The 22,664-nt window shown below is 43.8% G+C and overlaps 3 protein-coding genes and 1 long non-coding RNA gene across 5 annotated transcripts in view; 2 read left to right on the plus strand and 2 right to left on the minus strand.

Annotated features, from left to right (window-relative positions):
- Nucleotides 1–2: 2 nt before the first annotated feature.
- tyms (thymidylate synthetase) lies at nucleotides 3–3,127 on the minus strand. Its single transcript, XM_076761108.1, has 7 exons — nucleotides 2,785–3,127; nucleotides 2,069–2,142; nucleotides 1,794–1,968; nucleotides 973–1,074; nucleotides 699–874; nucleotides 536–607; nucleotides 3–455 (listed from the first exon to the last, which is right to left on the minus strand). Exons 1-7 carry the CDS (start codon nucleotides 3,026–3,028, stop codon nucleotides 318–320), a joined length of 981 nt encoding a protein of 326 aa, XP_076617223.1. The 5' UTR covers nucleotides 3,029–3,127; the 3' UTR covers nucleotides 3–317.
- Nucleotides 2,865–5,652, plus strand: LOC143339713 (uncharacterized). Its single transcript, XR_013079365.1, has 3 exons — nucleotides 2,865–3,002; nucleotides 5,020–5,113; nucleotides 5,530–5,652. It is a non-coding gene; the product is annotated as an uncharacterized LOC143339713 (long non-coding RNA).
- On the minus strand, nucleotides 4,178–8,076 carry LOC143339709 (clusterin-like protein 1). 2 transcript variants are annotated; one of them, XM_076761104.1, is made up of 8 exons: nucleotides 7,966–8,076; nucleotides 6,936–7,039; nucleotides 6,700–6,848; nucleotides 6,043–6,213; nucleotides 5,480–5,936; nucleotides 5,261–5,389; nucleotides 4,897–5,111; nucleotides 4,178–4,508 (listed from the first exon to the last, which is right to left on the minus strand). In XM_076761104.1, exons 2-8 carry the CDS (start codon nucleotides 7,024–7,026, stop codon nucleotides 4,299–4,301), a joined length of 1,422 nt encoding a protein of 473 aa, XP_076617219.1. In that variant the 5' UTR covers nucleotides 7,027–7,039; nucleotides 7,966–8,076; the 3' UTR covers nucleotides 4,178–4,298. The 2 variants fall into 2 exon arrangements, with proteins under 2 accessions (XP_076617219.1, XP_076617220.1); XM_076761105.1 differs by lacking the exon at nucleotides 7,966–8,076 and adding an exon at nucleotides 7,832–7,902.
- A 4,583-nt stretch (nucleotides 8,077–12,659) lies between these two features.
- The window catches only part of LOC143339707 (collectin-12-like), a 35,923-nt gene continuing 25,918 nt past the window's right edge, over nucleotides 12,660–22,664 (plus strand). Inside the window, exons 1-2 of the mRNA XM_076761102.1 lie at nucleotides 12,660–12,925; nucleotides 13,938–13,988. Coding sequence (XP_076617217.1) covers nucleotides 12,919–12,925; nucleotides 13,938–13,988 — 58 coding nt within the window. The 5' untranslated portion in view covers nucleotides 12,660–12,918. The remainder of the gene's footprint in view (nucleotides 12,926–13,937; nucleotides 13,989–22,664) is intronic.

Below are 22,664 nucleotides of genomic sequence, written 5' to 3' on the forward strand. Positions count from 1 at the left end.
ACACAATGTTAAGTCTTTATTTACAAATTAGATAGTTTGAATACTTAAAAGACAAGAAAGGAAACACATCTAAATGGCATTTGATCCAAAAAACCAAAACATTCCCTCTGCAGTAATCAAACTTCACATCAACTGTACCTGTCTGCAAGGACTTAATGTGGTTTAAAGTGTCAGTTTTATTACATGTACATATATATATGGTCTTTTCCACACGTGGAGTGACAGACACACACACGCAGAGCAGTGTGATGATAGATTCTCCATCATTTTCCACACCCACCATATTTCTCCCTCGTCGCCATTGAAAGTGGGACTTTTCACACAGCCATCTGCATCTTAATGGCGGGGTAAGGGTTGTAGTTGCAGATCTCAAAGTCCTCCGCACGAAAATCATCGATGCTCTCCACTTTCCTCAGGATCTTCAGCTTGGGGAAGGGGCGGATCTCCCTCTGAAGCTGCAGATTTAGACAGACGAGTTTAAGGCTGAAGTCAAGCGGAGAGTGTGCAGAGGCAGAAAACTCTTTCCCTGACCCACCTGAACTTGGAGAGGTTCGATGTGGTTGACGTAGATGTGAGCGTCTCCCAGAGTGTGAACGAAGTCGCCGGGCTGAAGGGACAAAATAAAAAAAATGTGACAGGTGAGGTGACGCCAGGTGAGCGCACAACCACACGCTAAAGACTGGACAAGACTGACTCACCTTGAGTCCTGTGATGTGTGCGATCATGTAGGTAAGAAGTGCGTAGCTGGCGATGTTGAACGGCACCCCGAGGCCCATATCGCCCGAGCGCTGGTACAGCTGACACGACAGCTCGCCATCACACACGTAGAACTGACAGAGGGCGTGGCAGGGGGGCAGAGCCATGAGGGGCAGGTCTGCAATGACAAGATACAGATTTAAAACGATAGAAAATCACTGTTAACACGTATAACGAGCGCTCTGCAACTGTTAGGAAGAGGTTTTAAATGAACACCTTTGGGGTTCCAAGCGCACATGATGATCCGTCTGTCCTCTGGATTCCTTCTGATGGTGTCAATGACCTTCTGCAGCTGGTCAACACCTTGTCCTGTGTAATCTGTTGAAGGAGAAGATGAAACTGATTACTGACAATCTGAAGCTCAGTAATCTGTTGTGTAGCATAATATGATCCTAGAATGAAATAGCTTTACATTTTGGGAAACGCGCTTAAAAATGTTCTGCAGCCACGGATGCAGCCAACCAGGAAATAGTCAGTTCTCCCATTTTTCTAGCCGTGATGCTAAGCTAACTGTCTGCTGGCTGTTGCTTCATAGCTGTAGAGACATGAGAGTGATCCTTCTTCTCATGTAAGCCTCAACAAGAAAGAATACAGGCATTTCCAAAGATGTCAAACTGCTCCTTTACGGTTACAAACATGAGTAGCTGTGTGGTTTTTGTGTTGAAACTCTGTTGTCAGGGATGGGCCGACTTTTAAAAACAGAAGCCTAGCAACTGCGATTCTCAGTGGAGATCTGCCCACAGCGGCTTTACAAAGTCTGGGCATCCAATTAAAAAGCTCACTAATACTTTGAGTGATTAACTGCCGCCAGCAGCATTTCCAAACGACCTTGATCATAAAACCAAATCCACATTTGCTCAACGCGAGAGCTGCTTTAACTGAAATGGAGGCTTGATGTCAAAAATCAAATGATATGAAAGACAGATGGGTGGAAACCTTCAAATAGGACTGACCTTGAGTCGATAACACACACACTCACAAAACAAAAGGCCTCGGTCGCTGCACAGTACTCTGGGTGTGGCTGTGACAAACTGTACCTGCGTGCATGTTCGTGTACTTGGCCCCAAAGTGCCTCCACTGGAAACCGTACACAGGTCCCAGGTCGCCCTCCTCTCTATCTGTGAACCCAAGGTTGTCCAGGAAGACCCGGGACCCGTTGGCATCCCAAATCTTCACCCCTTTCGCTGAGAGCTCCTTGGCATTTGTTGATCCCTGCGACCACACAATACAGACAATTAAAAGAACAGCTCAGTGCATTTTTAACACAAAGTCATTTGGGTTAATAAAGAAGGGTAAATCTTATCACCCTCACCTTGATAAACCACAGCAGTTCCTCAAGGATCCCTTTCCAAAACACCTTCTTGGTTGTCAGCAAAGGAAACTGATCTACAAATAAACAGAAGCAGGTTATTTGACATCACTGCCGACAACACCGATGTAGATACAAACACATTGAATATTATGATTTATGTATGAGACAGTTAACACCTGAGAAATAAACTATCAAATGAGCCTGTCGCTGCTCCCTGCTGGACAAACTATGAAGTGGTGACACACTGCTGCTGAGTTACGTATTTGGTGTACAGCGGTTCCTGGTGGTGACTGTCGCTCGAGCGCCATTCAAAATCCTTCCTGCACTACACATATTTCTATACAGATTAAGATTTTACAAACAGACCGTGATCACTTCGTAAAACGTGCAGTGTTGATTCATTAAACTACCGATCGGTGTATCAATCAGATGACCTCCACCTACAACATTAAAACGCTGTTTACCCGTTAATGCATGAATAACTATTATCCAGCAGTGTTTAGGACAGGGCAGTCCTGCATAATGTACTTCGCAGATACTTCTGTGCTCTTTCTTCCTGATATTTTGAATGCAGCACTTATTAATGAGTATTTACACTGTGGTATTACTTTTACTCGAGTAAATGTTGTGAATACTTCCTCCACTACTTTGTTTCGGGTATTCTTAACATTCACAGGAAACAGATGAAGTACCAAACAAAGTGGGAGCTAGCAAACCTCGCAGACTGTATCTGGCCTGAGCGCCGAACACAGAGATGACTCCTGTCCCGGTTCGGTCCCCCTTCCTGCGGCCGTGCTGCATGATGTACTCGATCTGATCCAGGTACCCGCGCTCATCACAGAAAACACCGAAGTTCTTCTTCTTCATCTCCTCCGCCGCCATCATGAGGGTCTCTCCCTCCGTCTGACTTCCGTCCTTCCTGTGCAACTCTTCGGTGTGTATTTCTGAAGTGGCGGGCATGTTGGCGGAGACGATTTCTGAGCAGCACCGACAGACAGCTGTCCTGTTGTTGTGTGTCTCCGTGAAATTTTCGCGGGTGATTTTGACGTACTCACGCGCCTCATTAAACAGCCAATAGTGGGCCAGGGACTGCTTCCGGGTTGACAGTAAATCTCGCGAGACTATCGGAAAAAAGCGCGCTACTCAAACAGGAAACGCAAAACTTTTTTTTAACAGTACTTTCATCTGCCAAAAGTAAATGAAAATAATAATTCAATTATAGAAATAAATTAATAAACATAATCAAGTAAAAGTACATCACATACATCCTGTAAAATGTTGTGTTTTTTTAATGCTACCATTATGCTATTTAGACCTATTATTTAAGTAAAAGTAGCGATACTAACATTTTAAAATATTCCTTATAAGGAAAACTCTTGTGTTCAAAATCTTACTCAAGTAAAAGTATGTGAATATTATCAAGAAAGTGGGTTTAAAGTATAAAAGTAAAAATAGTCACTGTGGAGCCAAAATGGGCTCTGTCATTATTACATTATTATATATTAAACTATTGGACTATTAGTATTGATGCAGTAACATGTAAGATACATTTTTATATTGTAACTGGCTGCTGTAGAATTAATTTTATTTATTTTTTCTGGTTAAAGCATCACATTATATAACAAGAAAATAACTACAGTACAGTTAAATCAATATATATTTCAAACAACAATATTGATATGATAATATAGAATAATAAAATCGAGGTTTTGTTTTTGCACAGCCAAGAATACAGAAAAGATCAGCTTATTTGTTCAAGACAGCTGGTTCTGCACTCCTCAGTCAGTATCTGAAGGTAATGTGTGAACACTGGGATGCTCACGTTACTCCATTAGAGAGAGAAAAAAAAACCCAACAGTTTTTAAAGAAAATCAATCACAATTTAAAAAGAAGTCAACACAAGTCAGTCACAGTTACATATTATTATAAATTCCCACATTAATATTCCCATGGTTACAAATACCAGTGCTGCAGTGCATGTGGATCCATTTAATCTTTTAATAGGAAGTCAGTGAAGAGTGAAATTCCTTATTGTTTCTTAGTTACCTCATCACTTCGGATTATAACATATCATCCCATTTGCATTGTGTCTCTCAGAATAAGATTAAATTTGAAGAAATGCACAGGGATTTGTCTCTGTGTAAAGTTGGCGGTTTCAAATTAGCTCAATTCATTTTGCTCAAATTCAATTTGGAGCTCTGCCAGATGATGCTGGGAGCCAAACAATTAACTAAGCTGCAACACTGCCAGGATCAATACCTCTTGTCTGCCGTTTATGGAGAGCCAGAGCCTCCTGAGCTACATATTGGATAAAAGCAGGGTCATCCACCTTCAGCTCTGCTGGGACTGAGACAGTTATTGGGGCAGAGTCCAGTAAGGTTACAGCCACGATGCTGTCAGCCTCAGGTCTGAGATTCTTCATCTGTTGCTGTGGATTCACCTGAAAAGGCAGATTGAGTGAATCAGTTCTTATGATGGCAATAAAACAAATTTTCTGGCTCACCTGCCAACAGCTGATACTCTTAAAATAACACCTAACAAGATTCCAGCTAACATAATGTTTAATGTATAGAGTCAGGGAGTTTTAATTTAAACCTTATTCATTCATTTTACAGATTGAGCCTGTTATCTGTGACAGACTTCAAATAACACGATTCATTTGAATTCTCTTTGGCGAAGAAATTCACATGTTGCAGGTGGGTTTAACAGTAATCCTCTGTGAATTATCAGCCAGAGAGAAACGCATTTGGCACTTAGCAACTGTCAAAAGATCCCAAATTAAATACTGTAAGATAATGCAGACAAATCCACTGTTGCTGCAAACATACCGCAATCACACTGAAGATGTTGTGTGGGTCCGCCGTGCTGGCCGACAGCCGGCCGACCCAACCGTACTTGTCATCCATGTGGCTGAGCCATCGCTGTGTGTCCGCTGTGTGTCTCTGAACCAGCTGCAGCCTGTCGTCGTACTGCTGTCGGGAGGCGTTGAGCAGCATGTACATCTCCTCCATCTCAGAGTGTAACTGCTGGACACTGGGACACTCTGTGAGTACAAAAGATCACATATAGAGAAGCATGCATCAAAGTCGAGAGAAGAACTGTACAATCACGTCTGTAGACTTTTATTTTCTCAACTTCTTTGGAATAACTGTTTCAAACACAAAGATATTATCAGATCTGGCAGTTATTTACCTTTTAAGAGATAATCTTCACATGTCTCACACAAATTCTGGAGCTGCCAGCACTCTGATGCTTGTCTGCGCAGTCGTCTGCACAGATATCTGCTCTGGGTCTGTCCCAAAGCAGAGAGTGATGCTGTATCTTTGTAGATAAACACACAGGAATACCTGTTACAAAGCTTATCATTACTTTATATGTTAGTGAATAAAGTGAATGGAAATGCTGGGACACCTCTGCTTGTTTGCTGGAAGTACTCCTCAACTTCTTGTACCTCCTCGTAGACATCAGCCACTGTGGAGCTGAACTCTTCGAGCACGTTCCTCCCAAAGTCATACACTGAATCCACGATGTGACCCAGACCCACCATCCCGAGGAAGGCGGCGCTCGAGCCGCCCTGCGTGGCTGGCAGCAGGCTGGGCTGGAGCTCTGTGTTGAAGGCCGCCAGGAAGGAGCGGCCGAACACCTGCTGCATCCTTTTGACCAGAGTGGCGCTCTGGTTGTGCAGGAGGCTGATGTTTGACAGCAGCTGGCTGAACAACGCGTCTGCCTGCAGAAGCTCCACATCTGCCTCGTCCTCCGTGACCTGGTTCTCAGGTGAGTTGGTGCGACCGACGTTCTCCTCATTTTGATCATAAACCTGCTCTGTGGCTTCCAGCTGGGCAGCCATTTTCCTGAAAAACTCCTCCACCTGCAGGCAGAGATTCATAGAAGGGCCACCACGTTTGGCGTTACAAATCAGTCTTAACTGCTCTAATCATGAAGGATGAGACAGTTATATGAGGAGCGTGTCAGACCTTGAATGAGAAAGAGGTGAAGCCACGCCGACACGTAGAGGTATAGAAGGCCTTACATGTATCTTCAAGACAAGGTCGACATTCCTCAAAGGAAGATTTGGTTAAGTCTTGACATTGCTGCTCAGCCTCCTCTAGTTTCTGTTCTGTTTCGCGGGCCAGCTGCATCGCCCCCTGAGGGAACCCCAAAACAGAAAATTCTGTCACAGATACGTTACCTCTTAATAAGCCAGACAGGACGGGAATGCGGTTTGGGGCCCTGGCACAAAGCTCCCGAGTTTTATTTTGAAATGGCATAAAAAAAACCAGATGAATCTACAGACAGTTCATTTATCCTCGCTGTAGTAAAACTACACCCCGACTCCCCAAACCAGCCCCGCTCCCACATGCATTATTCACTGTCTGCTCTGAGGTTTCTCTGAGGCTTTGTGTGGCTTTGTCTTTATGAGGCAGAAAATATGTGATGGGCTTCAGAGTTATGCACAGAGACTGCCATGTAGCTGCTCAGGTCTTGTTCTGTGGAAAGTTATTGTGATTAAATGCAGCCCGACTTGATGCTGTTTTGATCGTGGGTTTCTTTAATAAGGAACGATTACTGTGAATTCAATAGGCTTGCAGAGGCTGGGCGCTTAACTCCAATCACAGAATCAGAATTTATACCTTCTTCTTGTCACTGCTGTGTCTCAGGGCGTCCATAAGATGCCTGTGCTTCTCCTCTTTTTTCTCCATCACCTCCTTCACCCGCTTCACCCCGAGTAAGGCCCGCTTGATCTCCTCATCAACATACTGCTCTCCGGCTGCAGACAGCTCTACACACACACACCAACGAAACATGCTGTCATTCAGTCCTGCAGCCACAATCACTGAGAAGTGTTTTCCATGATTGAAGGCCTCACTTGTCAGCGTGTCCTCGTTCAGCGGTGGAGAATCAGCAGCACAGAGCAGGACCTCAGCGATGCAAAGAATCTGAACCAGCAGCCTCCTCATCCTGTCTTGAGCTCTGTGAAAAGTGAAGAACTGACTCATTATTCTGCTGTCGAGGAACACAAAGCACCGGGTCTTCATACAAACAAATGTTTTGCCTGCTATGTAACCTGCCACAAGGTGGTGCCGTTTCTTAAGTAATTTAAATTAGAGGTCCTTTAAAAACTACAAACACTTAATAAAATAATATAATAACATGCACCTAATTATCCCAGTGGACAAAAATGTCAGAATATCACATGAGGGTCAAGACAAACAAACATGATTACCAAAAGAGATCCCGTGAACTAAAGCTACCGCGGTCTAATCTTTCAGGGGCTGAAGTGTCACATTGCATAACAAGGATAATAACAAGAATACAGTGCAACTGAATTATAATTTATAAATAATATATATAAATTATAAATAATTATAATTTATAAAAAATATATATATAATAGCTCACATGACTTCTTTAATCTTTGCTAAATAAGGTTGAGTAGTCCTGTCCCAGCACCTGTAGAGGTGGACTGTGGACATTCAGCAACAGCAGGCAACTTTCATACTATTATAATCTCTTTGTATGAATATCAATCAACAAAATTAAAAAAATAAAGTTGAAATTGAGTGATAACATGAGTCAAAGTCAGCACAAACTGCCATTTCAGATGCAAGTACATTGAATGCAATGTTTAAACCGCAGTCAAATTCCTTATATGTGCACACATACTTGTCCAAGAAATCCAATTCACATTCAAATTCTGATCTTCATTGACTTTCTCTGAAAACTGTATTTTCCAGGCTGCATACATCCCAAAATCGACCTTACTGGAAAGTTAGAGCTGTCTTTGATGCTTCCTGTGAAGAAAGACCTCCAGGTGTTAAAGAGTGAATTATGGTGATCCTTGCAAAACAGGAAGGAGATTAATTGCGAAACATTTTAAAGAAGTATGAACGATTTACCTTGACAACTAACAAAAGCAGCAGGTTGAGCCGGAGAGAGCAGAGTGAGGCGTCTGCATCCTCAAAGGATTGTTCTATTTTTATGGATCTACTCACCAGCACAGATCCTATTAGTGTGTTTGAATTATCAAGCCTTACGCGCACAGCATAACTACAGATTAGCTTAAGACAGGCTTTGCTGCACGGTTAACATTACATGCTCGGTCGTTTGCAGGCCTATCTCACTTAATTGTCTCCAACATACTCCAGAGCCCCTCTCAGGTAAAACATTCTGCTCTAATCTCCATCAGACCGACAGTAAGCCTGAGCTCCCCGCAGAGACCTGGCACTCACTGGCATGGTCCCTGCTAAGCTCTGTATTGTAGGCCACGAGAGGAGCAGACGGACTGCATGTACATGTGCAAATATGCATGCTAATTCAAAAGCACTAAAGAGGAGAGGAGTGTTCGCAGCTTCTGGCTTTAACTACTCATCATGTCCTGCGTGCTGCATGCTGTAGAGTTTTACATTTTTGGATGTACTGGTTTCAATATGAACATTGAAATCTCTAAACCACACATGGACGTTTTCTTGGTTAGCTGTGATTTAAAGGGGGTATTTCTGTGATTTAGTGTGGCATGTCCATAGAGGACTCGTGAGAGACAGATTTAAGCAGCACAGGCTGAGATATTGTGACCTGCGGTTAGCAAAGCCCCAGAATCGGTGCAGCTGGATAGTGTCGTTCATTAAACCCTCCCTGCCTCCTGAACTCCTGCTTCTTTCGAACCCAACATTTCGCATTTCTAACGCAGGCTTCATGTTAAAACTGATGAATCTCAAAACCACATACTGTGTGGTCCTTCAGGCTCTACCTGCTTTATCTCAAGCCATGATCGGACTCTCGAAAGCCTCTTCAGGTGATGAATTAGAGAAATAAACTACATGTAAACTACTACACTCACAGCTTCACGCGTTCCTCAAGTCTGTGAAACAACATGTCACTCCAACATCTCCCATAGGTGTCGAGCTGGGTTGAGGTCTGCTGAAAATGAAGGCCACAGCATATGATTCGCATCATTTTCATGCTCATAAAACCCCTCAGTCGACCCTCGTGAACTGCTCAAAACCATCTGGATCTGTTATGTTTCTCCACTTGTTTATTCAGCTTTTTCTCACTTGGCTCTATATTGTATAAATATGTCAATTCATGATGAGCGCACAGAGAGACAGTTGGAAGTTGATGGATTGATCCTCCAGGTCAAATTTATTTCAATAATCTGCATCACAAGCTTGACTAAAAAAACAACTAAGAACTCATAAAACTTACTTTTTATTACTTAAAGTAGCTAAATTCAATATTTTGATATTAACAGTGGATCATGTGACTGCTTATATCAGACAGGTCTTGCCTCAGTCTGCCCTTCCCTTCAGCGTTTTAGCATCTTTCAGCTCATTGTTTTGGTTTTCCGGCCTGCAACTTCACTGTTTTGGTTCACTGCTCTCACAGTATTGTTTCCAGCTGTTGCAGGCAGCTGCTTTCAACGAGAAAGCTCTGCTAAACTGGTTGTACGCTAAAACTAAATGGCAGACAGACACAGTAAGGGGCTAGCTGGTGAACATAGTGGAGCATTTAGCAGCCGAAGAGGCAGATTTCCCTCAGGAGAGGCCAAAACAGAGCTAAAACAGAGTGAATATTGACTCCAAATGAGTGATGAAGTTGTTATGTAATTGCAATAAGCAACTGTTTTCCCAAAAAAGAAGTTATTGCAAGGCTCCTACGATGGGATAATGGGATGCCACAAGGTAGCTCACTGCCCCCCTTAAATCTTATGCCATGAATGCAAAGTTAGAAGCAGAGAACTTCCTGTTATCAGTACAGATCCATTTCAGACTTCACTGCAAGGTCTTAGCTGACATAATCTAAAACATCCATCATCCTGTGTCAGCTCTGTATGAGGAAAAAGTCATGTTGCTTCCTGTTCTTCTGGCCTCCACCGCCAGCGACTCTCTCCTGCAGCGCACAAGACAATCAGAGCGGTTCTTATCACGATATCTAAACATGGCAGCGGCGTGGTAAATGTGGAATTCCTCTGTGCTTTCTCAGCCCTCCCTCAATCTGAGCCCACTGCTGAAAGCCTTGACCCAGCAAATGAGGTCCCAACCCCTGAATGAGGACCAGCAGGGGCAGGGCTGTAAGATACCTGACCCTCAGCTGCTTTTTATCAGCTCGTCACGATCCCTATCTGAGCCCTAATACCAGCCCGCTGCTCCAATTATAGCCGACAGTAAAATAACAGTTTTGAAGCCTTTAGGAAAACAAGTAATTAGTCGCTTTTTATCATCCCAGGCTGGTCTGGAATCTAATATGTGGTGGACTGGGTCAGACTTGAGCTATTAGCACTGAGCCTGGGTTTGAAGGCTCTGCTATCCAAAGAGAGAAGAAAAACAGATCCGAGTTTTGTGTTTGTGTTGCGTTTTTTTTTTGTGAAGCTGAGAGGATTTTAGAGCGGGGACAGTTTGCGTTATCTGTATCTCTGCCCCGTAAATCAGCTGGTTTGAAGTGGACGAGTGTAAATGTGACCCAGTGACACTGAGCTGCGCCGTGAGGACACGAGAGTGAGTCTGTCTGATTTCTTTGATGTTTGATGCAGCTGTTTTCTGCCTTTGATCGGTGATCTGCATCTGCAGGCTGGAGAGATTATGGACACAGGAACTGTTGAAATTATCACTGCACCTGGAGGAGTTAAGGGGAAATGACCGCCGGTGAACCTAACAGTCTGATTTTGATAGATTACGGTTAGCTTTGGCGGCCATTCCAACATTTCATGCAAGAGAATATATTGCTATTACAAATGCAAAGATTTATATCATCTTATAAAAAAAAAGTTATGAAGGATATTATGTATCACAGCATAGCAAATCTGGTTTGGTGTATATCAAACACTGACACCAAGGAAGACACGTAAAGCACATGGTAAAGTTATCAAGCCTGATACAGATAATATAGTACTAAAATTTAAAAATATGCATCTTCATCAGGTGATTTTTGCAATTTGTTTCATGCAAATGAAAAAAATAGCCATTGAAGTGAGGCAATTTATAATTAAATTAAATTAAAAGCTGTTTGTACCATACCAGGCTGAAATCATTCTGCTGTGCTGTCTAATTTTTTTTCCTTGTTTCATGGGAGTAAATAGAAAATGACTTGAAAATGTGTACATTCTGCAGTATTACAGGAATGTGAGGTTATTGTGATAAAACAGTTGATAAAATACCCCAAAACCACGCGATGAACCCATTATTGAGTACCACAGAGAGGTCAAATGGCCCTGAAGGAATATCATATGAATATGAAAGTCAGTTTTCATCCTTAAAGGAAATGAGCTGTGAAAATGTAAAAACACAGGAACTGTGCTGAAATGTCGCTGTTTCAGTGTCGCTCCACCTCCCCAAAACTTTGAAATTATCTTTAATGGGTACCAGATTTTCACCCGGGGACGCGATTGCCATCAACCCCCAGTAACTTAATCTCATCTCCGGCTGGATTAGTGCTGTAGCGCCGCACGACGTCCTCACGGGTCTGTGGTGTTGAAAGCAGCCCGCACCTCCTCTGTCTCTGCCGGGGGGGACGCAGCAGGGGAGGACGGGACTGTCATTGGTATGACCTCAAAAGACGAAGTGGGACCGCGGCTGTGGTTAGAAGTGTTGACGATGTGAAGTTGCAAAGAGAAAGCTGGAGAGAAGGATAGGAAAGACCGGAAACGAGACACACCAACCTTCAAAATAAGTGTTTCTGTAGGTTGGCCTTCGTTTTGAGGGAGAGAAATGTGATTTACATTGATCTGTAAACACCTATCCAGCTACATGCATATAAAACAGGACCATTGCCCTCATAAAGAAAGACCAGAAGGAGGAGTTAAACATTTTGCCAAAAAATATTGTCTATCTTTCTGTGAGTTGAGAGGATTGAAACTGCCCTACTAACTACTGTCTTCAGTAACTATGAAGCCAGAGGGAGCAAGGATAGCTAGTTATCTTAGCTTAGCAGCTAACAACAGCGGCACAGTTTTGAACGAATAATATGGCAGCCTTGACATTTGTGTAGTTGATATTGCACTTCACCTTCATGTTTGTAATTGAGCTATTTTTGGTTGCTGTAGCTTCAAATGTTGCTGGCTGTCCACCACTCAGTGTAGCATGAAAACAACAGTCAAGCTAACCAGCCATGAAGCTACTGCCAGACCCTGTGGTGGAGCTTTGACAGTCACTAGCAGCACATTTACGTACGACATATACGTCATTGCAAACAAGACATAGTTAAGATATTTTATCTTGTTTGCTTGATCAGTACAAAAAGCAAACGTAAAAAAACATATTTAGCTATTTCAACAAGAAATATCGTGTTTAATCGTGAGCTTTAGAGGTGCTGGTTTGGCGAATTTTGTTGCCTTTCAGCAGGACTGCATGCTAGCTTTCCCCCCTTTCCAATCTTGATGCTAAGCTAACTAGCTGCTGGCTGCTAGCTTCACATTAAACAGACAATGTGAAAGTGGTGTTCTTCTCATCTTTATCGAATATTGCACTGAATTACTACATACTGTGGCTTTCTCGACAGTGTTACGGCAAAAAGGATTTAATTCTGAAAGCGACACCGGAAGTGCATCACGTCGGTCTGTGTGGACTGCCTTCACACTGGCACCAGAGTGCACTCCTTCAGCACAGCGCTGCTGGAAAAAGGCTGAACATCGCATCACTCCTGTAACAACTCCTCTGAAGCGAAGCGAGCGAGAGCACAGAGACGATGGGATTGTAAACCGAAGACATGAAGACATACTTTTAGTGTCATCATTTCTGTTACCAGCGTGTGTCGTTCTCCGTGGAACAAGTTTACGCCTTTGCTCTGGATGCTGAGATGCGCAGAAAGTGACAGGGGTCCTCATCTCTTCTACAGTCCTCAACGAGTTACAAAGCGCCATGAAAGGTATGTCGCCTTTACGTGCAGCTGTGCATTTTATAATCCAGACAGGTAGATAACACTTTTAATTCAGACTATGCGTATTCCTTTGTGGTGCGCGTTGCACATCTGGATGACATTACGGTACTGCGGTGCAGAAGTTGTGAAATACTGAAGAGTTTTTTCTTCTGTTCCACCACTTAGCTGCATCCCATTGAAGTTTATAAAAGAGCAAATAATGTTTGCACAATTAGCACAATAGTTTGCGGTAAAATGCCACATAATGCGTGAAAAATCCTACATTAAACTTGTTGAATGTTTGATTATTTGAGAAGCGGTTGAGATGCATTTTCTGAAAAGTCGCGCTAAAGAACGACTGATGATGACCAGTGAACACCTCTTCATCACTAACTTGTGTTTACACGCCAACCAGTAGCCACTTAAAGCAACATGCTGCATTTGTAGCATCTAAAAACACAATATTCATTTGCCAAGAGAAACTGAGGTGAAATAACTGATTGAGTTGGCATCAGAGACTCTTCATCCAGTCAAACCCCCTCCGACCCCCCACCAACAAGCACACACTCAGCTCATCCCTCCCTGTCTCCCCTGTCACCCCCCTCAGTCCCATCTGGTTACCATTACCAGTGATGTTCTCTGAGCTCTGCCCCAGTACTCAGTGTAGTGCAGCAGAGTGTAATTAGAGTTTACTGTCAACAACCCAGAGAAACCGCAGCCTGTGGCTTTTACAGTTCTCTGGACCTCCTATCTCCACACACACACACACACACACACACACACACTCAGACTACATATGATGCTCCACTATCTGCAGCCGAATGCCTCGCTGGCTGCCTCCACTCTGGTAAACTCTACACTGTATTCAAGGATAACATTATGAGTTCTTGGCTCCGTGCAGCTGCCCTGTTGTGTTTCTGTCTGTTTTGTTTGTGGAGTCCCGCCGACTGCTTAAACACAGCGCGGCCCCCATAGCGTGAGTATGACCTATTTACATCATGTTTCTGATTATGTCACGCAGACGACTTTGCAGACGAGGAGGAAGTACAGTCTTTCGGATACAAGAGGTTCGGTGAGTGAAAAGTCCTTTTTCTTCAGGTGGAGGAGAGAAAAGCCGGCACACTTGGGGCTCCGATCACAAAACCTTTAATAAACTGTTGTGAGTTCAAGCCACTAAGTGTGCGGGCTTCACTCTTTTCCTCCTTTCTGCTGTTACTTACCTTTGTATTTACGGGCATGGAGCTGTAACTGAAACTTCCAGCTGACGTAAAAGACACGTTTTCCATGTCAGGACTGTCCCCATCTGTCCTGATATTTGGCTCGGTCACTAATGGTTCTGCAGGGTTTGGGTTGGACATAAATGTGGCTGACAGTCTGTGAGGTCCAGCCCGCCACAGGCCCGACGACTGCTGACAGAGCTCACCAGATCAAGAAGCTTCAGAAACTCTCTTCTCTCTTTTATCCACTTAAATCGAGCCACTTAAACACACTGAGTCACACAAACATGCCCCAGGACCTCAAAAATGTGCAGTTACTCAAACTGAACTTGTCGTCAACATATATCTTTCTCTTGTGGTGCGACACGCAGACACAGCTCACATGCATTTGGTTTATGTACAAGTGCACTCGTGCAGCGTGGCTGTGTGGCTCAAAGGATGCAGCCTGGCAGCTTTCCCAGCAGACTTGTACACTGGTAGTGAACCAGGAAAGATCGGGATGATGAGGATAAAAAAGCTTAAAGGGTCACTTCACCCAAATTACAAACAGTCGAGCCGTGCAGCGAGCAGTGGTTGCATTTTTCCCAGTTTTGAGAGATCTGACCCTGACAGCACAAAGGAGGTGATTAGACTTTCGTTAGTGATGCTCATAAATACAGAGGACGTCTGTACCGTCACTTCTACTGAAGGTTTTCAAATGAAGCTCTGAATGTCATATTTTATAACATCATGACCTAAAAAATGTTGATTCCTTGATCAAAATCCTCAATTTTCATCGTCTTTTTAATTACATCAACTTAAATGCACACAGGCAGCAGGTTAATCCAATAAAGGCATAAAACATTGATGAAATAATGCTGCGGTGTAGATGAATTTTGTTTTTGAAAGGCTCAGCGTGGATTGAAGCGGAACATTTCATTAAATGTAAACATGTTGTGAATTTTGGAAATCAATGCGTCTCTCTTTCTTCAGTAAGTTTGGACTTTTGAACTTTACAAAGCTCTGAAGTTACTGGAAACTGGATCATGTGAGTCTGGAACAATCCTGCGCAGCCACCACTAGTTTAATATTAGTGCAGCCTGATTTTCACCTGCAACTGTGCAGAAACACTATGTGTGCTGTGACCATCAACAGGTTTCCTGCCTAACGAGTAGTTACTGTGACCAGTACTTCCTGTAAAGTGGGAAAACGTCTTTTTGAGACCTTAAAATGTGCGTCTCTGGCCTCTTTTGTCTTCTGTGGGGACTTTAATACAGTCCGTTCTGGCCTCCCTCGTTTCTTCTGTAATGCGACACATTTTCATGCGGATTTCTTCCTCTTACACGCGACATTAACGATGCACCGTCTCACCATCACAAAGAAGCATCAGTCGGATTCGCTGCTCCTCCAGCTGCAGCTGTTGGTTTGCTTTTCCCATCAAGTGCTTTTGGATAAAGAAGAAAACCCTGGCAGCAAAGGGCAAACGCTGTGTCACACACACACTCAAACACATCATCATTACTCTCCATGGGGACAGAGCGCGTGCCCCATCGATTCAGCTCTGACTTGGGATCAGGAGCCTCTGAGTCTCTGTATTCAGGGTGTTGCTGCTGTGTGACTCATTCACACGCAGGCCGGCCGAGGTCCACGAGAAGTGGATGTGAGGCAGCGGACAGCAGCAGCAGCAGAGACGAGCTCAAACTGTGTTTAAACACGATCTCTTTCATCCGGGTCACCCGAGTAGAGGCATCCTGTTTGTCTTTCTCAGTGAGCGCGTGCGAGTCCCGCTCATGGATTAGATTAGGGAGCTTCAGGGAGGGAGCCAGATCCAGCTCACTTTTAACTTTATTCAAATGAACTCTTGACATTCGGAGGAGTCGGAAGAGAGAGCGGCTGAACTCTGAGCCGAGTGCTGTTGGCCCTCTCAGGGGCACGGCAGCTGTTTTGGAGGGGTCGGCTCCGAGGGTCCGCATCACCGCTCCAGAGGCTTTGTTGTGCAATAGAGTTGTGTTCATGCGAACCATCACAAACGCTCATTCTTTCAATATTAGCACAGTAGTGTCAGGTCTCAGGGGAAAACATGCGGTTATTTCCTCTCTGCATGTTTTGCTTTAATTCGCTGCGATCTCCCCGGAGACCCATCGTGTTTAAAGTGTTGTGATGTGTGGAGGCTGCGACAGTTGTACAAATGTGAACTCAAAGGAGGATGACTTGACACCGACACAGAGAACACTTAATCCTGCTGGTTTTAAGTAGTGAAATGGGTAAGAAACACAGAGTCCCAGTGGACTTACATACTTTGCATTGCTGCTGATTTTCCAAAGTCCTTTAGAAGTTTTTCCAGGAACAAAGTGACTTCCACCAGTTCCAGCACACAATAAAAACCACTTTGCAGTGGTTTGAAACATGAACGCATATTCCATCAGTATTAGCATGTTAGCTTTGAACAGCGTCGCATAAGTCAACTTAGCTGCTTAGAAGGCGGTGGCTGTCGCTCAGCAGGCACCGTCCACTAATCACAGGGTTGGTGGTTCGATCCCCGGCTCCTCGTGTCCCCTTGTTGAAGTGTTAAAGTTGATCAAGACACTGAGCCGCCATTGGTCCTCAGGGTGGTTTGCCACCATCCGTGTGTGAATGGGCGGATGAAGTCAACGCTGATAAAGAAATCAGTGGATGATGTTCCTTAGAATGTGGACTCCAGTATAATAAAGGATGCATGGCTGGTAGGTAATTGCTTAAACATGCAAAAAAAAAAAGTTGCCTCAGCTTCGTGGGATAAAGAACTGGGAGTCTGTTGGTTTTTTGTGCTTTGGATTGTCTCTCTCTAAAGCTGTATTAGGAAAGATAAAGGAGCAATAAAATGCCATATGGTCTGATGGCTGGCTTCATCTCCGTCCTCCAATTCCTTGAATTTCCAGAGTTGATGTGCTCATCTCACTTTTGTAATAACATCTGACACAGCTCTGAGTTTCCTCGCTGCTTTGGCTGTAATTCATCGACACAAACAAACACAGGCCGGCCTCCAGCCTTTCAGTGAACACCTCTGGAAGGTTTGCATTAAGAAGTACACGTGTGTAATATCAACACACACGTACACGTAACACACTGTGACCACGTTGCTGAAATGTCTTCAGAAGCACCTCTGGGGTAACGAGTCAGCGGACGTCAGAAAGAACCCAATGGGGAGACACACACACACACACACACACACACACACACACACACAGTTTAAACAGACTGAACTGTTTTTGATTCTCTATCATACACAAATGTCATCCAGAAGGCTTCATACATCAAGTATATTTACACAAATACACAAATAGACACACATTTTTCCACCCGTTTTTGTTTTTTTATAGTGGAAATGCACAAAACACACACACACACACACACACACACACACACACACACACACACACACACGTACACACCAGTGCGTTCACTGAATGAATTCATATGGTAATCCCATCTCTCCTCCTGCCAAGTCGAAGCCCGGCCGGAATTGCTTCCACAGGGCTCAAGGTTTAAACATATTTATTTTTCAGTGGGGGGTTGACATAAGAAGGCCATCAGAATAAAACAGAAATCTACCTGAGCTTTGGCTGAACTCTCGCAGTCCCCTTTAGAGCTGGTATAATCATCGGTCATTGGCTCCACTCACTCCATGAACCGTCCAGTCATAAAAACCCTGTTACTGTAAGGTTTATGTCATATCTTCGTTAACGTGGCAGCGTAGCCCTGCACACACATAAAGAATGATGCCGCGTAAAGACGAGCAGCAAAAATCAGTGGAAAGGTATTAAAGTTAAACATTTAGACTCAAAGAGCTCTGAGAGATGTGACGTGGTTTGCAGTCCGTTGTGCAACAGGAGTGGATGATACTCCCTTAAAATAACTGCATTAACTTTTATTTTGGTGGTGACCCAAAGCTAACAAACCGATACGCTTCTAACGCAGAAGCTCCTGGTTTGACGTGTATTTCGGACACATGAGTGCCTTATTCTTAGTTTAACAGCTGAAAACATTTCAGCTATTGGCACCCATCAGGTTGAGGTGTCATATATTCAGTGTCTGTCAGTTTAGTAGTATTTATTGCTCTCTGTCTGTATGTATTGAACTCACAGCTAAGCGCAACAAATTCAGGCGCACATCTGATGAAAATGAGGATATAACTTCCAGCGAAAATGTTAGCAAAATGCTAGTGGCACCCAATGGGAGCAGTATTAGCGTTAATGTGTGAGACAGCAGTCAGGTTTTCTGACTAATGGTATGTTTTTGAATGGGAAAAATAATGTTTATATAGGCAAAGTCTATAGATTTGAAAGAACTACAAAGGACACTTTTCTGAAAGCACAGCAAACTTCCATCTTGATCCCTTGTTTGAGCTAGAATAGCAAGTTAGCAAGTAAGTCAAACATGAAAGGATTGCGGCCTACATTATGTTTCTGTTTTGGCAGTCGCAAAAACATGTCAAGTGTTAAACACGAAGTGATGTATTGTGAGTTCTCCCAAAGGGTTTTCTGTGGAGGAAGATGAATGCAAACTGAGTTAGAAATGCACAAAGCAGGTTGAGGTAAAGTCAGGACAACAACGAGTGAATAAGAAAAGACTTCCTGTCAAATTAAAGATTAAACATCATACGATGACAATAACAAAGTGTGATTGCTTCACAGTCCAGTGAGCTTCCAGTTACCAGTGACATGTTGTGCGAGTAGGACTGTACTTTGGGCTGTTTTTACTGGAGGACTGGCATGTTGGTCTGCAGGTAGGAGTCCGGGCCAGTCACGAAATAATGGAGGCTTGATTGCTCCTTGTAGCAGGTCCCCCTGGGATCAGCGCTGATGTCTGGATGGGGGTCTTACTCCCTCCGCTGCTGCGTCTCCTGTTCCCACACATGTGGGTTTGGAGAGGCCGGGCTCAGGAGGTTTGTGGCCGGTGCGGAGCCCAGAGTGCACTAATCTATTTCCTGCACTTGTTATGGTTTCTCCAGCAAGGCCCGGAACATTCCTGGAGCCGAGCATGGCGTTGGGCCGTCTGTGCCTGCGTGGAACCAGCTGTGTCAGCACAGCCGGGGCTCGGTTCGGTCCGGTGGGTTTCTCTGGCAAAGAGCATTCCTCGTCTTCACAACCACCTTCAGCTGTAGTCGTAATGACACTTCACCCACCACCTCATCCATCCTGGTTAACATGGAATCAAACATGGTTATGTTGACAGTGCTGGCCAGCTTTTGTCCGACTTTGACACGTTTAATACACGCTGTCATGTGGTACGTTGCAGTGTGTTTGTCAGAACGTTTGATGGGGATTTTCGTACACTTTGCTGTGGTTTCTTGGCCTTTTCTTTACAGTGTTGTGTTGTGGTTTTCTCAGATTTTGCCTCTTAGTTCTTTCTGAATATTGCGTGGCAGGTTTTGATCACTTAATAGTTTTGTGAAGTGTACAAAGCCTTCTTAAATGTCTGCCTTACCACCGTCAAAAATGTTGTTTTGGCTTTAAGATTTCGCAGTCAGCATGTCTTCTGTGTGAGCAGAAATGTATTTGTCTTGATCTGTTTGTGCTTCTCTTTTTGCTTCTTATGTTTTCATTTTCTCTCATAGTCCATCAAGTCTGCAATTCTTATTTCCAGTTACCTAAACTGCATTTTTCCATAAGAACTGATACAATCAAAGAACCAAAACCAAAACCCAAAGAAAGCATCTTACAGCGTTCATAGAGGAGCAATTGTCAGCAAAGGAGCTACAGCGTATACTTTCCCTCCAGAGGTGGTGGAGACCAAAACAGAGCTGAAGAGAGCGAATAATGGACTTAGATTCATCAAGTGGAGCCAAACATGACTCACATGGACGCTAATGTTGCTCTGTATCAGCAGCTGTTTGCTCACATGTTACCATACCAACTTAAAGGGTGACAGTATGTCAGTGTTGTGTGTATAGATTGTTTCTGCTGCCCCCAAGTGGCCAAAAAAATCAGCTATTGCAGCTTCATTTCAGTGTTTCACAGTGACTTCCTCTGTTGAAATGAGCTCTTGTAGAAGCTCCAGGCACAGAGGTACCTGACCTGAGCATGCAGCGGGTTAAACACCTGCTGTAGGGAGCAGACAGGGATGGGAAAACACTTACCAAAGTCACCTGCTAAAATGGTGCAGACAGCAGTAAAACACAGGGCTTGTCTGGTAAAAATCAGGAAGTGAAAACTGGCTGCTGAGGTTTTGTGTTTTACTCATAATCTTTACGGTGAAATCACTGATTTTGAAAGCTGTATCAACATAAATATCCACCATTCCTCCACATGCAAAGTAAAGATAGCTCTTTAGTGATTTAAATTGATTTCAAGGCCATAAATTCATTTTCGAGCACACATGTTTTAGTTTTATTACACATTTTTTCCCCTCTATCAAAGGTGTCACGCCTCTTCAACACCTGTTCTTGATCATTTGTGGTTTGCTGCCCCACACCTGCTGCTTATTGACTAATGATGCCCTTCAATATAAACCCAACCGTGTGCTTCTGCTCTGTTTGGCTCTGATGATGATGTGACAGTCAAAATGTCTGTCTTCCATTAGCTTGTCTTTTCGATGTTTTTAATATTTCAAGTGCCATAGCCTGGGCACACGTCTTATTTAATGAGTGATTTGTCTTATAGATATTCATACCCACAGCAGTGGGGAGCCCTGAAAACATCCCAAAGCACATTTAAGACAAATTGAGACGTTAATGTGGTGACAAGAGGAGAAAGAGACAAATGAAGTGTTTGTGTGGATGAGAAAGAAAAATGTAGGCAGAGACTATAAATGAGTCAGACGTCAGCCACTGGGTTATAGAAACCAGCTCCATCTCTCAGTTTGTCATTTGAGGCTTAAGTCGTATTTTCTCCGTACAGGGGAGGAAAGTTCTCCCATAGACTTTCGCAGCAGGCTGTTAAACCTGAAGCCTCTGCGGTGTAAACAAAAAGATGATGTACAGACCTGGAATGAGGGATTTCCTGGTATCTGGTTTTGGGAGAATCTCACACCAGCGGACAGGACAGGAGGAGAGATAACACCCAAGATGCTGAATGAGCTAGAGGAGCAGGGGGCGCCGGGCCAGAGGGCATTTATCCCAGGAGATGGGAGGGGAGTGAAAAGGAAGTGGGAGAAGGTGGAGGCGACGCAGCTGGTTCCAAGAGAAGAGCAGGAAGTGGATGGATGGCTTTGGAGGAGCATGAGAGGAGCTCTTTGTGAGGAGATGAGGGTTTTTGAGTGTGTGTGATGGTGGTAGATAAAGAAAATGAGGTAACAGTGTAAGATCCAGCTGGAACTGTTTACACACACCTTCAGGGCATCTATGACACTCACACATGTCGTTAAAAGCCTTAGTTTAGCGCTGCAGTTTTCAGACTTGATTACTCCCGCTGTCAGGCATTGAGACGCTTCTCGGTTATAATTCAGCTCTTCCAACCTGGAAGCCCACAGAACTGTCTGAACGTGAAGAGAGGCCAAACAGGATAATGGCAGCAGATCACAGAGGAGCTTCACAGTGGTACGGTCCAGGAGGACAGAAGCAGTGGTGGAAAGTGGCTAAACACATTTACACACAGGCTGTCTTCAAGTATGGAGCTACTTGTACTGAAGTGTGTCAGTTTTACACAAAAGTCTGAAAGTAAAAATATCATCCTTTACTGCGTGAATCTCTTTTTTTCACACGTTTTCTGTTTGTTCTTGTAAGTTTTGTGTCGTGTAAAAGGAGATGATGCATCCTGATATGATAAATATGACTAATATTATTTTTATTTATCCGTGAATCCAATCTGATGCATTGCTGTAAATCACACAGCTAACCTGGAAGTTAGCGTCTGGGTTCCCTCAACAGAAAGCCAATGGGATTCTTCCATTAGCTTTTGTGATTATTGCAGAATATGAACTCTCTTAAGATCTTAGAATCTGGATTTGAGAGGATGAAAAGCGAGTGAGTGGCCGTTGATGAACCATTGAAGCAGAAATGGCTGAGATATTCTGACTTAAATCCCTAATATGGGTCAAGATCCAAAACCCTTGGACCCCACACTTCCCACAATGCATCTTGATAGGATCTTTCATTACACCTCCTGTCTGTTAATGTCGATATCTGAACGATACCATTTGAGGAACTTTCCCAGAAAACTCCTCCAGGACTTGATCCAACTGCTTTACTCATGGGCTGTTAATTCAGTGTGACACGTGAAGTCAGTGGACTGACACCTTCAGTAAACGCTCTGAACATGTCTTTCAACATTGGACAGTTGGACAGCAGGTATAGAAACAGCACAATTGATGGCTTTAACATCAAAGTCGGTTCGGACAGATCCCGTAAACTTTTGTCCAAACTTTCCAAACCCCTCCCTCTTTTTCTCGCCTTCATTAGGCTGAATAAAACAGCAGTAACGTGACTCCGGGCGCTGGATGCGAAGAGCAGGCGTCAATCGGTGATGTTTTTGCCAGAACAACACATGTGCTGGTAGTTAGCTGCTATTTTCAATCTGGCCTGTGATCATCCGAGTGTCAGTGACTTTTCTGACTCACCTTTAAGAGTGAAGAAA

Source organism: Chaetodon auriga, chromosome 21, assembly GCF_051107435.1.
Source record: "Chaetodon auriga isolate fChaAug3 chromosome 21, fChaAug3.hap1, whole genome shotgun sequence".
In the NCBI taxonomy this organism is placed as follows: domain Eukaryota; kingdom Metazoa; phylum Chordata; class Actinopteri; order Chaetodontiformes; family Chaetodontidae; genus Chaetodon; species Chaetodon auriga.

Bases quoted from the DNA above. Each gene is read 5' to 3' on its own strand.
- tyms (XM_076761108.1), bottom strand. From the start codon at position 3,028: ATGCCCGCCACTTCAGAAATACACACCGAAGAGTTGCACAGGAAGGAC. The intron at 1,969-2,068 runs GTGAGGGTGATA...GTGTGGTCGCAG, and splicing joins AACTGCTGTGGTTTATCAAG to GGATCAACAAATGCCAAGGA. The intron at 608-698 runs GTGAGTCAGTCT...TTGTCCCTTCAG, and splicing joins CACACATCACAGGACTCAAG to CCCGGCGACTTCGTTCACAC.
- LOC143339709 (XM_076761104.1), bottom strand. From the start codon at position 7,026: ATGAGGAGGCTGCTGGTTCAGATTCTTTGCATCGCTGAGGTCCTGCTC. The intron at 5,937-6,042 runs GTCTGACACGCT...CTCTGCCTGCAG, and splicing joins TCACCTCTTTCTCATTCAAG to GTGGAGGAGTTTTTCAGGAA. The intron at 5,390-5,479 runs GTGTCCCAGCAT...TTATCTACAAAG, and splicing joins CTTCCAGCAAACAAGCAGAG to ATACAGCATCACTCTCTGCT.